This window comes from Mobula birostris, chromosome 25 (genome assembly GCF_030028105.1).
Source record: "Mobula birostris isolate sMobBir1 chromosome 25, sMobBir1.hap1, whole genome shotgun sequence".
Taxonomy (NCBI): domain Eukaryota; kingdom Metazoa; phylum Chordata; class Chondrichthyes; order Myliobatiformes; family Myliobatidae; genus Mobula; species Mobula birostris.
The window spans coordinates 3181647-3195879 of record NC_092394.1 but is presented as its reverse complement, the minus strand read 5'-3'; the positions used below and the strand labels follow the sequence as shown (position 1 = coordinate 3195879).

At 48.4% G+C, this 14233-nt stretch overlaps 1 protein-coding gene and 1 long non-coding RNA gene across 4 annotated transcripts in view; one reads left to right on the top strand and one right to left on the bottom strand.

The window, feature by feature from the left end:
• The window catches only part of crk (v-crk avian sarcoma virus CT10 oncogene homolog), an 88833-nt gene extending 88085 nt beyond the window's left edge, over positions 1 to 748 (top strand). The window contains exon 2 of the mRNA XM_072242787.1: positions 543 to 748. Within this exon, the coding sequence (XP_072098888.1) occupies positions 543 to 713 (171 nt within the window). The 3' untranslated portion in view covers positions 714 to 748. The remainder of the gene's footprint in view (positions 1 to 542) is intronic.
• LOC140187470 (uncharacterized) overlaps positions 1 to 14233 on the bottom strand; it is a 50809-nt gene that overhangs the window by 33018 nt on the left and 3558 nt on the right. The gene's annotated exons all lie outside the window — the stretch shown is intronic.

Genomic DNA, 14233 nt, shown 5'->3' with positions numbered 1-14233 from the left:
GGGGATATCTCAGTTGCAGGTCACTTTTACTTGAACGAAGATTTAATAAAGGTCGATCCTCTCCAAAACCGCCAAATGATATCAGCTTTACTCAACTCAGCGAATTCCTGTATTTTGGCAAGGTCTTCACTCTCCAATACTACTTACAATAGGAAGTAGAACTTCACTTTAAAACAAAACTGCGTCATGAGCCAAGTACACAAAATAGCAGAGTATCTGACTGACGATCTAAACTGAAAACTAACTGCGTCACATCAGGGGTCTCCTTATATACCTGTGGTGAACATGTCATCACGTGACCTCACATCGGTGGGAAATTACATCATGTGACCTCCGCAAGACCATTACATCATCCTCATAAGACAGTCACAAAATATCCATGAAGTATGTAACAGCCATGATAGAGCTTTGTTTGTTTCATGATCAGCAAACTGTTAAGCAGCATATGTTCCCTCTGACGCTGACAAATCCACTCTTTCAATACACAATCGAGATCTTCATTTTGCTTTATGCTGTATTTTTCATTTACTTTTGTTCATTAGGTATGCGAGGTCACTTCTCAAAACTGTCAGTGCTGCGCAGAGATCTGCACATCACCTGGGAACCTTCCCAGCGCCTGGTGGGATTTTCCATTTGTGATGTCATGTCAGCACTCAAAAAAATTGAATATCAAAGCTTTTGGGATTTTGACATTTCAGTCAAGTATTGTCTGAACCTGTATTGTACTGCATCAAGCTCATTCCACATAAATACCACCCTTTGTGTAAAATAAAAGTTGTTCCTAAAGATCCTATTAAATCTTTCCCCGTTTACCTTAAACTTGTGCTCTCTAGTTTTTAGTTCCTCAAGCCTGGAAAAAGGCAGAGCACGCTCACTCAATCCTGGTACTGAATGGTAACACAGGAGATTAGTGTGCAAACTTAAAGCACACGGTATTGATGTGGATAGCGAATTGGTTGGCAGACAAGAAGCAAAGAGTGGGAATAAACGGGACCTTTTCAGAATGGCAGGCAGTGACTAGTGGGGTACCGCAAGGTTCAGTGCTGGGACCCCAGTTGTTTACAATATATATTAATGACTTAGACGAGGGAATTAAATGCAGCATCTCCAAGTTTGCGGATGACATGAAGCTGGGCGGCAGTGTTAGCTGTGAGGAGGATGCAGGGTGATTTGGATAGGTTAGGTGAGTGGGCAAATTCCTGGCAGATGCAATTTAATGTGGATAGATGTGAGGTTATCCACTTTGGTGGCAAGAACAGGAAAACAGATTATCTGAATGGTGGCCGATTAGGAAAAGGGGAGGTGCAGCAAGACCTGGGTGTCATTGTACACCAGTCATTGAAAGTGGGCATGCAGGTACATCAGGCTGTGTAAAAGACGAATGGTATGCTGGCATTCATAGCAAGAGGATTTGAGTACAGGAGCAGGGAGGTACTACTGCAGTTGTACAAGGGCTTGGTGAGACCACACCTGGAGTATTATGTGCAGTTTTGGTCCCCTAATCTGAGGAAAGACATTCTTGCCATAGAGGGAGTACAAAGAAGGTTCACCAGATTGATTCCTGGGATGGCAGGACTTTCATATGATGAAAGACTGGATCGACTAGGCTTACACTCTCTGGAATTTAGAAGATTGAGGGGGGATCTGATTGAAATGTATAAAATCCTAAAGGGATGGGACAGGCTAGATGCAGGAAGATTTTTCCCGATGTTGGGGAAGTCCAGAACAAGGGGCCACAGTTTGAGGATAGAGGGGAAGCCTTTTAGGACCGAGATGAGGAAAAACTTCTTCACACAGAGAGTGGTGAATCTGTGGAATTCTCTGCCACAGGAAACAGTTGAGGCCAGTTCATTGGCTATATTTAAGAGGGAGTTAGATATGGCCCTTGTGGCTAAGGGAATCAGGGGGTATGGAGAGAAGGCAGGTACAGGGTTCTGAGTTGGATGATCAGCCATGATCATACTGAACGGCGGTGCAGGCTCGAAGGGCCGAATGGTCTACTCCTACACCTATTTTCTATGTTTCTATGTTCTTGCTGCCCGTGGTCTATCGAACCCACTCCTAGACCATGGAACAGCTTATGGGATTGCTGGTCAATGGCCTGGCAGACAGGAATCTACCGGGGGGGGGTATGGGATAGAAGGCAAAAGGTGCTCCATCTCACAAAATGAAGCTTTTTCCCAGAGTTGATCAAAGCAATCTTCAGATTTCAGAGCACACACATAGAGCCAATATCGGGAGCTGGACAGAAGTCACTAACAGAAACCGGAACTAAAGGAAAAGGTGGGTGATAAAGTGTTCTGAAAGCCACCACACCCTATACAGACAGAGCTGTATGTGAGGTGTTTGTAGCGAGAAGCCCAACATCCACACCAACTCTGTAACAAGGTTTCGCTATATTGTTATTTTGATTTAGTTGAGCTTATAATAAGCTAAAGACGGACTCAAGTAGCCTTCACTGAACGTCTTATGTCCAAGATCCACCTGTTTTCCCATTTTTACTATTTTGTTTTCATTTTTTTTTTTTACAGACATTAAAAATCAAAATAATTCAAGTCCTACCTTGCATTTGCCTTATTGCTGCCAACTGACTTGACCAGTCTGCGTGCTTTTGTGATCTCTTTGCACCTGGCAAGAGACTCGGCAGAGATGGTAACAGACTAACCATCCCCAAAGTGGAATCTGCAATGCACTACCCAAGGGATGCTGCAGTCAAGTGCAGTCAGTTAAGCAGCATCTGGATGAGCCCTAGATCCCCAAGGTATGGAAGCAGAGGACCAAGTGCAGGTGAATGGCTAATACAAGGGGATAGAATTTTAAGGTAATTGGAGGAAAATATAGAAGGGTGTGAAAGATAGTTTTTTTTACATAGAAGATGGTGTGTGCATGGAACATGCTGTCAGGGGTGGTGGTAGAGGCAGACACATTAGGGACATTTAGGAGACTCTTAGACAGGCACATGGATGATAGAAAAATTAAGGGCTATATAGGCGGGAAGGGTTAGAGTAATCTTAGAGTAGATTAAAAGGTCGGCACAACATTGTGGGCCGAAGGGCCTGTACTGTGTTATACTGTTCTGTTTTAAATGGGATTAGCAATGATGGGTACTTGATGGTTGGCAAGGACATGATGGGCCAAAGAGTCTCTTTCTGCTGCTTGACTCCATTTCCAGCAGCTATTGCAATATGATTTTCAGCCATCTCTTTCATAACATGCTCACCTAATTCTACGACACCTGGTCAGTCTGACAGCCAGTTTTTTCCCTGTGACTGCGTGGGTTTCCTCTGGGTGCTCTGGTTTCCTCCCACATTCCAAAGACATACTGGTTGGTAGATTAATTGGTCACATGTGCACAATCAATTAATTTGGAGATACAGCACGGAACAAGCCTTTCAGGCCCAACAAACCGCACAACCCAGCAGCCCACCTAATTAACCATAGTCTAATCAGAGGACAATTTACAATGACTAATTAACCTACGAATGTCTTTGGAATGTGGGAGGAAACCGGAGGGAAGAGTGGTGCGGACTTGATGGGCCAGTAGGGCCTGCAGCTGTGCTGTATCTCTAAATAAGACAAACAAATAAATAACAAACACGAGATTTTGCAGATGCTGGAAACCCAGAGCAAAACAAAATCTCGGAGGAACTCAGGAGGTCTATGGAAATGAATAAATAGTTGACATTTCAAGCCTAGACCCTCCTTCAGGGCTTCCTTTAAAGAATGTTTTGAACGTTGCTAAAACCTTTGGTCTAGGAATGGAGATGCAGAATACAAAGTGTTGCTCCTCCACCCTGAGGGTGGCCTCATCGTGGCACAAGGGGAGGTCATGGACCGACATACTGGAATGGGAATGGGTATCAGAATTAAAATGTTTGGTCATTCGAAAGTTCCCCTTTTCGTGGCTGGAGCAGAGATGCTTGACGAAAAGGTTCCCCAATTTATTATGGTCTCACTGACAGAGGGGAGGTTGCACCAGGAGTACTGGACACAATAGACGATCCCAGCATTTTCACAGGGGAAGTGTTGTCTCAGCTGGAAAGACTGCTCCTTTCCCTCCTTTCAAACATGACAATTATTTTCCCACCTCCTGATCCACAGGGACTACTCTACAATGTGACAATGTTGAATCCAGTGTCTTTAGTGGAGCTACAATAGCACTGGAGAACGGCTTCTTTGAGCTCATCTGCGGAAACAGCTTAATTTCTAACTTCAACCTCTCTTTTTTTTCCTTTTCAAGTTGGATGGGTTCTGTCAGTGCCCTTGACCCGCAGCTGCACTCAAACTGTGGTTCTTTACAATGATGGTTCCCATTTCCAGGGCTCACCAACTGGCCTTTTCTCGATACCCCAAGGGTGTGGCCTAGAAGACGAGCGCGTACCTTCAGGGTTCTGAGGCTTTGTGGCTTCCATGCCAGTGCCACCGAATGAAGTGTTGCAGGAGAAAACGGAATATCAGGAACACCAGTTGGAGATCCCTGTACTCGACGAATTGTGTGCGCTCTCTCTTTCTCTCATTGGTGGGGGGAGAGTTTGCTGTCGATTCTTGAGTCAGAGAACTGAAAGAATGTGCAACGTAGCAGACTTTAGCACTGTGTAAGTAATTAGTGAGTTGTTCTGTTGTGTGACACCTCTCTACCCCTTTATTAGGAAGGGATGAAGCCTGTGGCATGATGGGTAAACGATCTGTACTGCAGATGACAGTCTCTCTTGGGGGCTTTGCTGTTGCTTGCCTGGTGGGTGGAGGGTGCTGATGCTTTTTGCTGAAATGTGGCGGAGGGGGAGGGTCAATGCTTTGCTGGTGCTTGTACGTGGGAGGGGGAGAAGGGGGCTTTGGGGTTCTAGCATTTTATTGTCATTCACTCTGTGGGGTTTCTCTCATGTTTTTGTGTAAGAGTAAGAATTTCAAGTTATATATTATAAACATTCTCTGATACTAAATGGAAGCCACCACGTTAAAACTCAAGGATGTCGGTCATCCGGTCCAGAGCATTACTGGATATTAAATTCTCCAGTATTGCTTCTTTTACTCACAGTACTTTATAAAATTAATTCTCTCACAAGATATGGCTGCCAGCACTTAATTCCTGTCCCTGTTGCCTTTTAAAACCTTCACTCTGCATCCTTGGCCCTCCACTCATTTCCATTCTGAAGAAAGAAGTATTTATTTTAAACTACCCTATTATAATTCCCCTCCCTTTAAGATTCAAGATTGTTTATTGTCATTCTTCTGTACACAAGTGTAAAGGAGAACAAACTGATGTTACTCAGGATCCGATTCAGCATAAAAGACAACAATAAGCATAAAGAACACAATAAATAACATGATTGAAGTCTCCTGCAATTATGAAGAGGCCGTCCGGATGCTTGTTTTGTACAGAGCTGATGATAGTGTAAAGCTCTGCCAGTGCGTTCTTGTTGTTAGTGCATGAGGGGGGTGGGGGGAATGTAGAGAACGGTGATGAACACAACAGCAAACTCCCTAAACAGGCTATGTGGCCAGCATTAAAAGACAAGCATTTCCTTCTGCTTTCTATGTAGATTCCTGCTTGAGTTTTTAGTCTGATCGTTCACTGTCACACTGTTCCTCCTTCGGAGATTTCTTCATCATCCTTTGAGCTGAACTGCCAGACACTTCCCATCCCCAGACCAATGGTTTTAGCAACATTGAAAACCTCCTTTAACTTAATAACATGTAAAACTTCTCTTCTGGGTCACAATTGCTGTGGGATATTTGTTTTTTTAGGGGGAGGGTACTCATCTCCTTTCTCAAAGGCGGGCAAGGACAGGCTATAAATGCTGGCCTCTGGACTGACCCCAAAACATGCAAATAAACAAATTAACAAGATAACCGCCAGGTTTATGCACAGATTGGTGGAAGTCCATCTCAGCCTCGGAGGTGAGTTCAACAACAAATTCAGAACCAGCACTCATTCAGTGACAATAGATTGTTGGGTGTGAAGAGGACAGTGTTTAACAACTACAACCAAAACACAGCCATGTGTCTGCTTGTCTAAAACCAACAGTGAATAGAACTGCCAGAAATAACGGAGGACCTTAACCGCACACTGCAATCGGCCAGCTTTCCCGAAGCTGTTCACCTGACCCCAGTCAGGTAACCCACACCTGTTTCCTCCAGTGGGGATCCATGTTCACTGCTGCTGAGTGTGTTGGAACTCTTTATTGTTCGTTCTGCGCCAACCTTGATGACATGGTCTTGTGTTACCTTCTTGCATTGCTAATTGTAACTTTGTTACAACAGTCAAGAATCAAGCACTCTAATTTGGGACTATTGTGACACATAGGTCCAAATGGATTAGGATTAACATCATCCTAAACCTAACCCTAATCACATCCTCTTAACCCCAACACCCCCCAAAGCACATCTGCTTAACATCCAAGTGTGCCACCTCAGGGTCTGTGTGCTTTGTCTCAGACTGAGAACATGCCCTTCTCTAACACTGCTCCCCCACCCCAGTGCCTTTCTTTAACCTCCTGAGTGTGACCCCTCAAACCCTGAGTGCATCCCAGAAGAGACTGGCTGTTCCAAACAGGTCTTAATGTATTTCTGCCATTACTAATTGCTTCCTGTAAACCTCTCAAAGGGTAGAAATGGGTAACTCCCTTCCACAAGGGGTGGTTGAAAGAAAATCTCCCAGTGTTTCTTCGGAAAAAAGAAAAAACTTTTAGCAATTTTTTAATATATAAAGATTACCTCACATGGAGAAACTGCGAAACTGGGATTGTACTGCTGCCACCCAGAAAGTCACAGCTAATGTGATTTTGGCCTTAGCTTCATTTCCCTATCTGTCCCCTTTGATCCTTAACCATCTTGAAGTTCCAGACCTCAATATTTTCAGTGGCGCCATTTACACAGCTCTCATGGGAGGGAATTCCAAAGTTTCACCAGCTCAAAACTAATCAATAAGCTTCAATACCTGGGCCCCAATATTCCCTTGTGCATTTGGATCCTTGATTTCCTCACTTGCAAACCGCAGTCAGTTCAGATTGGCAACAACATCGCCTCCATGATCTCCATTAGCCCAGGTGCACCACAAGGCTGTGTGCTCAGCCCCCTGCTCTACTCACTTGACACTTATGACCGTGTGGCTAAGCACAGCTTCAGTACTATATATAACGATACCACCATCACAGCTCAAATCAAAGGTGGCGTATAGGACGGAGATTGAAAATCTAGCTGAGTGGTGCCAGAACAACAACAATGTCAGCAAGACCAAGGAGGTGATTATCGACTTCAGGAGGGGATCAGAGGGGGAGAGGGTCAGCAACTTTAAGTTCCTCAGTGTTATCACTTCAGAGGGCCTGATCTGGGCCCAGCACACAAGTGCAATTATGAAGAAAGTACAGCAGTGCCCCTACTTCCTTAGAAAGTTTGTGAAGATTCGGCATGACATCTAAAACTTTGACAAACTTCTAAAGATGTGTGGTGGAGAGTATCCTGACTGCCTGTATCACAGCCTGGTATGGAAACACCAATGCCCAAGAACGGAAAAGCCTACAAAAAGTGGTGGATACAGCCCAGTTCATCACAGGCAAAGCCCTCCCCACCATCGAGCACATCCACAAGGAGCACTGCCACAAGAAAGCACGTGCGCAGCCCACCAGTGAAAAATGATATCGTATCCGTTAAATAGGGACCGTAGACAATTCTGATTTGATGGAGAAGGACATGAAAGCACAGAGTAACATCTGGAGAAATTTCTGAAACGCTCGTTCGCTGCTGTCGTTACTGCGTGGTCGGGAATCTTCTGGAGGGTAGACCTCAAAATCCCCGGCTTTGCCTGCTGTTGGCGACCGAGATTGAGGTCGAATCGTTCGGACAGAGATGGCGCTCAGTACTCGGGGTCAGAGAGCTGATTCGGAGGCTCGAAGTTTTCGGATGACTCAGAGACGGATTGTGGTCGGGCATGGCAGGGAGAGTTTTTCTTCCTTCTCCTGTCTGCGTGAGATGTGGTACATTTGAGAGACTTTGAACTTTTACTGTGCTCATGGACTTCTTCATCAAGTTATGGTATTGTTGCACTGTTGTAACTATATGTTATAATTATGTGGTTTTGTCAGTTTTTTCAGACTTGGTCTGTTCTGTGTTTTGTGATATCACACCGGAGGAAATATTGTATCATTTCTTAATGCATGCATTACTAAATGACAATAAAAGAGGACTACGTGTCTTCATAATCTAAAAGCAGCATCCATCACCAACTACCTTCACCATCCAGGCCATGCTCTCTTCTTGGTACTACCATTGGGCAGGAGATACAGGAGCCTCAGGTCCCACACCACCAGGTTCAGGAACAGTTATTACCTTTCAACCATTAGACTCCTGAACCAGTGTGGAAAACTTCATTTACCTCAACTCTGAACTGATTCCGCAACCTACGGATTCATTTTCAAGGGCTCTACAACATGGAGACATGATAGAGGTGTACAAGATAATAAGAGGAATAGATAGACTGGATAGCCAGCGCCTCTTCCCCAGGGCACCACTGCTCAATACAAGAGGACATGGCTTTAAGGTAAGGGGTTGGAAGTTCAAGGGAGATATTAGAGGAAAGTTTTTTTACTCGGAGAGTGGTTGGTGCTTGGAATGCACTGCCTGAGTCAGTGGTGGAGGCAGATACACTAGTGAAGTTTAAGAGACTACTAGACAGGTATATGGAGGAATCTAAGGTGGGGGTTTATATGGGAGGCAGGGTTTGAGGGTCGGCACAACATTGTGGGCCGAAGGGCCTGTACTGTGCTGTACTATTCTATATTCTATGTAACTCATGTTCTCAATATCTATCTAGCTAATGTTTATTTACACAGTTTGTCTTTTTTTGTACATTGGATACTTGTCAGTCTCTGTGCGTAGTTTTTCATTGATCCTATTGTATTTCTCTGTTTTACTGTGAAGGTAGTATATATAAGTACTTTGATAATAAATTTATTTTAATACAACAGACAGAATTAGCAAGTTATCTGAAAGTGGAGAACTTGCCACAGCTGCAGCCTGCCCAGATGGAAGGTGAGGTGCTGGGTGTTGTTCCTTCAGCTTAAGTTGCATGTTGGCCCTTGATGTAACAGCACAGGCGATGGACAGAGAGGTCAGAGGTTTAACATGGCAGCCCAGGGTTTCTCCTTCATACTGAACACCAGTACTCTGCCTCACAGGAAAATCTGTTTATTTAGTTATTCAGATACAATGCAGAACGAGCCCTTCCAGCCCAATGAGCGGCACCGCCCAGCAGCCCACCGATTTATCCCTAGCCTAGTCACGTGACAATTTACAATGACCAATTAACTTAGCAACCGGTACATCTTTGACTGTGGGAGTTAACCCACATGATCGCAGAGACAATGTACAAACTCCTTACAGAGAGCGACGGGTACTGTACTGTACCGGGTCACTGGCACTGTAAAGCACTGTGCTAACCAAGCACGAATGCGACTGATCGAAATAGCCGTTGACAGACTGAAACCTCCCTGCTGTGCTCGTCACGTTTGACAATTCTGGGGTCCGCAGGCTGTCAAATGCCATGGGGTGGTAGGGCATAGACACTGGTAATAGACTAGATGGGCTAAATGGCCTATAACTGTGCTGGACATCTTAAACAACACACACAAAATGCTGGAGGAACTCAGCAAGCAGCATCTTTAGAAATGAATAAATAGTCGACATTTTGGACTGGAAAGGAAGGGGGAAGATAAAAAGGTGGGGGGAGGGGAAGGGAAGGAGGATAGCTAGAAGGTGATAGGTGAAGCCAGGTGGGTGCGAAAGGTAAAGGGGTGAACAGGAAGAAATCTGATAGAAAAGAGGAGAGTGGATCATAGGAGAAAGGGATGGAGGAGGGAACCCGGGAGAGGTGATAACCAGGTGAGAAGAGGTAAAGGGCCAGAGTGGGGAATAGAAGAAGAGGGGAGGGAATTTTTTTTTAAAAAAGAGGAGAAATCGTTATTCATGCCATCTGGTTGGAAAGAATACAAGGTGTAGCATTTTGGCCACTTGCAGGAGGAAGATTAGTGGGGAGAGATGAATGGAGAAGGGAATCATGGAGAGAGCTATCCCTACAGAAAGCAGAGAGAGGAGATGAGGTAAAGATATGTTTGGTGGTAGGATCCCTTTGGAGGTAGCAGTAGTTGCAGAGAGTGATGTGTTGGATACAGAGGCTCGTGGTGTGGTAGGAAAAGAGAATAGGAACTCTATCACTGTTGAGGTGGCGGGAAGATGTTTGGGGGCGGCGATAGACATCCTATGCCGTATCAGCCATCTGCCTCTGACCAAGTGTCATGGGTGCAGCCCATTTTGTAATAATGATACAGACTCTTCATGCTGTTTTTCCTAGCACCTTTCTTGTCGTGAGAGTCTGGGACCAGAGAGCACAGCCTCAGAATAGAAGACAATCCCTTTAGAACAGAGAGGAGGAGGGGAAGGAATTTCTTTAGCCAGAGGATAGTGAATCTGTGGAATTTATTGCCACAAACGGACATGGAGGCCAAGTCAGTAGGTATATTTAAAGCAAGGGGTTGATAAATTCTTGATCAGTCAGGGCTTCAAAGTTACGGGGAGAAGGCAGGAGAATGGGGTTGAGAGGGTAAATAAATCAGCCATGATAGAATGGTGGAGCAGATGTGATGGGCCAAATAGCCTAATTCTTCCCTATGGTCTTAGGGTCATCTCCTGGCTAATGTTGGGGCTTTGCAACCAAAACCAGTGTCTTGCTGTATGATCTAGTGATCCAAGTCTGGCAGCAGTGACCTGTGATTAGAGCCAAGCTTGATTCCATCAACATCTAATGTGTGTTCACATGCTCTGGAGTACAGAGGCTGAGGGGAGATCTGATTGAGGTTTACAAGATTATGAGAGGCACAGATAGAACAGACAAAAACTAATATGTTCCATGAGTTGAAATGTCTAATACCAGAGGACATGCATTTAAGGTGAGAGGGGGTCATTTCAAAGGAGATGTGAGGGGCAAGATTTTTTTTTAAACACAGAGTGGTGAGTGCCTGGAATGGTGGTAGACGCAGATACATTAGGGACTTCTAAGAGATGATTAGATTGGCACATGAATGTGAGGAAAATGGAAGGATATGGATATTGTGAATGCAGAAGGGATTAGTTTAGTCATTTGATTACTAATTTAATTGTTTTGGTACAACATTGTGGGCCAAAAGGCCTGTCTCTATGTTGAATTGTTCTATGCTACCCACTGTGGGTTAAACAGAGAGGCAACCAAGTTCAGGGACAGAGAACAATGTAGACCAGACAGCACAGGAAAAGGCCCTTCAGCCCATGAAGCTGTGCTAAACCATTTAAAATAGCAATTGAACACTTCACTACACCAACTCCTCTTGCCTACATAACTTTCATATCCCTCCACTTTCACATGCCTATGTAAGACTCTTCAATGCCTCCATCATATCAACATCTCCCCACACCCCGGCAGTGAATTCAAGGCACCCACCATGTCCAATACTCACCCCATTCATCTCCTTTCAACCTACCTCCTCTCACCTTAAGTGTTTGCTAACAAACGTGAATGCAGTCTATGGCCAGGCGGTGTGCCTGCTACTGTGGCGTTGGAATGTGTGGTGACACTTGCAGGCTACCCCCAACACATTCTTAGGTTAGTTGTTGATATAAACAACTTGTCTCGATGTACACGTGATAAAGATCTGTTTTATTCGTCATATGTACTTCAAAACATAGAGAGATGTGTTGATTGTGTCAATGACCGACATAGTCAGAGGATGTGCTGGGGGCAGTGCCAGGTGTTGTCACACTTCTGGCACCAACATAGCATACCCACAGTTTAGTAACCCCAAATCTGAATTATCTTCCTCTACCCAAGCCAGGTATTCCAAAGAACACCTACAAAGAGAACGAGCTCGGCCAAAGACTTCTCACCAGTGAAATGTGGAACGTGAGAGGGCAGTCAGGGAGAGTGGTATTGAGAGAGCTCTGTGCTCGGAGAGTGGTGCTGAGGGAGCTCTGCGCTGGGAGGGTGGCGCTGAGGGAGCTCTGCGCTGGGAGAGCGGAGAGTGGCGCTGAGGGAGCTCTGCGCTGGGAGGGTGGCGCTGAGGGAGCTCTGCGCTGGGAGAGGGGAGAGTGGCGCTGAGGGAGCTCTGCACTGGGAGAGTGGCACTGAGGGAGCTCTGCGCTGGGAGAGTGGCACTGAGGGAGCTCTGCGCTGGGAGAGGGGAGAGTGGCGCTGAGGGAGCTCTGCGCTGGGAGAGTGGCGCTGAGGGAGCTCTGCGCTGGGAGAGGGGAGAGTGGCGCTGAGGGAGCTCTGCGCTGGGAGAGGGGAGAGTGGCGCTGAGGGAGTTCTGTGCTCAGAGAGTGGTGCTGAGGGAGCTCTGTGCTCGGAGAGTGGCGCTGAGGGAGCTCTGCGCTGGGAGAGGGGAGAGTGGCGCTGAGGGAGCTCTGTGCTGGGAGAGTGCTGCTGAGGGAGCTCTGCGCTGGGAGAGTGGCGCTGAGGGAGCTCTGCGCTGGGAGAGGGGAGAGTGGCGCTGAGGGAGCTCTGCGCTGGAGAGGGGAGAGTGGCGCTGAGGGAGCTCTGCGCTGGAGAGGGGAGAGTGGCGCTGAGGGAGCTCTGCGCTGGAGAGGGGAGAGTGGCGCTGAGGGAGCTCTGCGCTGGGAGAGTGGCGCTGAGGGAGCTCTGTGCTGGGAGAGGGGAGAGTGGTGCTGAGGGAGCTCTGCGCTGGGAGAGTGGTGCTGAGGGAGCTCTGCACTGGGAGAGGGGAGAGTGGTGCTGAGGGAGCTCTGTGCTGGGAGAGTGGCGCTGAGGGAGCTCTGTGCTGGGAGAGGGGAGAGTGGCGCTGAGGGAGCTCTGTGCTGGGAGAGTGGCGCTGAGGGAGCTCTGCGCTGGGAGAGGGGAGAGTGGCGCTGAGGGAGCTCTGCACTGGGAGAGTGGTGCTGAGGGAGCTCTGCGCTGGGAGAGGGGAGAGTGGTGCTGAGGGAGCTCTGCGCTGGGAGAGTGGCGCTGAGGGAGCTCTGCGCTGGGAGAGGGGAGAGTGGTGCTGAGGGAGCTCTGTGCTGGGAGAGTGGCGCTGAGGGAGCTCTGTGCTGGGAGAGTGGCGCTGAGGGAGCTCTGCGCTGGGAGAGTGGCGCTGAGGGAGCTCTGCACTGGGAGAGTGGCGCTGAGGGAGCTCTGCACTGGGAGAGTGGCGCTGAGGGAGCTCTGTGCTGGGAGAGGGGAGAGTGGCGCTGAGGGAGCTCTGTGCTGGGAGAGTGGCGCTGAGGGAGCTCTGCGCTGGGAGAGGGGAGAGTGGCGCTGAGGGAGCTCTGCGCTGGGAGAGTGGCGCTGAGGGAGCTCTGTGCTGGGAGAGGGGAGAGTGGTGCTGAGGGAGCTCTGCGCTGGGAGAGTGGTGCTGAGGGAGCTCTGCGCTGGGAGAGGGGAGAGTGGCGCTGAGGGAGTTCTGTGCTCAGAGAGTGGTGCTGAGGGAGCTCTGTGCTCGGAGAGTGGCGCTGAGGGAGCTCTGCGCTGGGAGAGGGGAGAGTGGCGCTGAGGGAGCTCTGTGCTGGGAGAGTGCTGCTGAGGGAGCTCTGCGCTGGGAGAGTGGCGCTGAGGGAGCTCTGCGCTGGGAGAGGGGAGAGTGGCGCTGAGGGAGCTCTGCGCTGGAGAGGGGAGAGTGGCGCTGAGGGAGCTCTGCGCTGGAGAGGGGAGAGTGGCGCTGAGGGAGCTCTGCGCTGGAGAGGGGAGAGTGGCGCTGAGGGAGCTCTGCGCTGGGAGAGTGGCGCTGAGGGAGCTCTGTGCTGGGAGAGGGGAGAGTGGTGCTGAGGGAGCTCTGCGCTGGGAGAGTGGTGCTGAGGGAGCTCTGCACTGGGAGAGGGGAGAGTGGTGCTGAGGGAGCTCTGTGCTGGGAGAGTGGCGCTGAGGGAGCTCTGTGCTGGGAGAGGGGAGAGTGGCGCTGAGGGAGCTCTGTGCTGGGAGAGTGGCGCTGAGGGAGCTCTGCGCTGGGAGAGGGGAGAGTGGCGCTGAGGGAGCTCTGCACTGGGAGAGTGGTGCTGAGGGAGCTCTGCGCTGGGAGAGGGGAGAGTGGTGCTGAGGGAGCTCTGCGCTGGGAGAGTGGTGCTGAGGGAGCTCTGCGCTGGGAGAGGGGAGAGTGGTGCTGAGGGAGCTCTGTGCTGGGAGAGTGGCGCTGAGGGAGCTCTGTGCTGGGAGAGTGGCGCTGAGGGAGCTCTGCGCTGGGAGAGTGGCGCTGAGGGAGCTCTGCACTGGGAGAGTGGC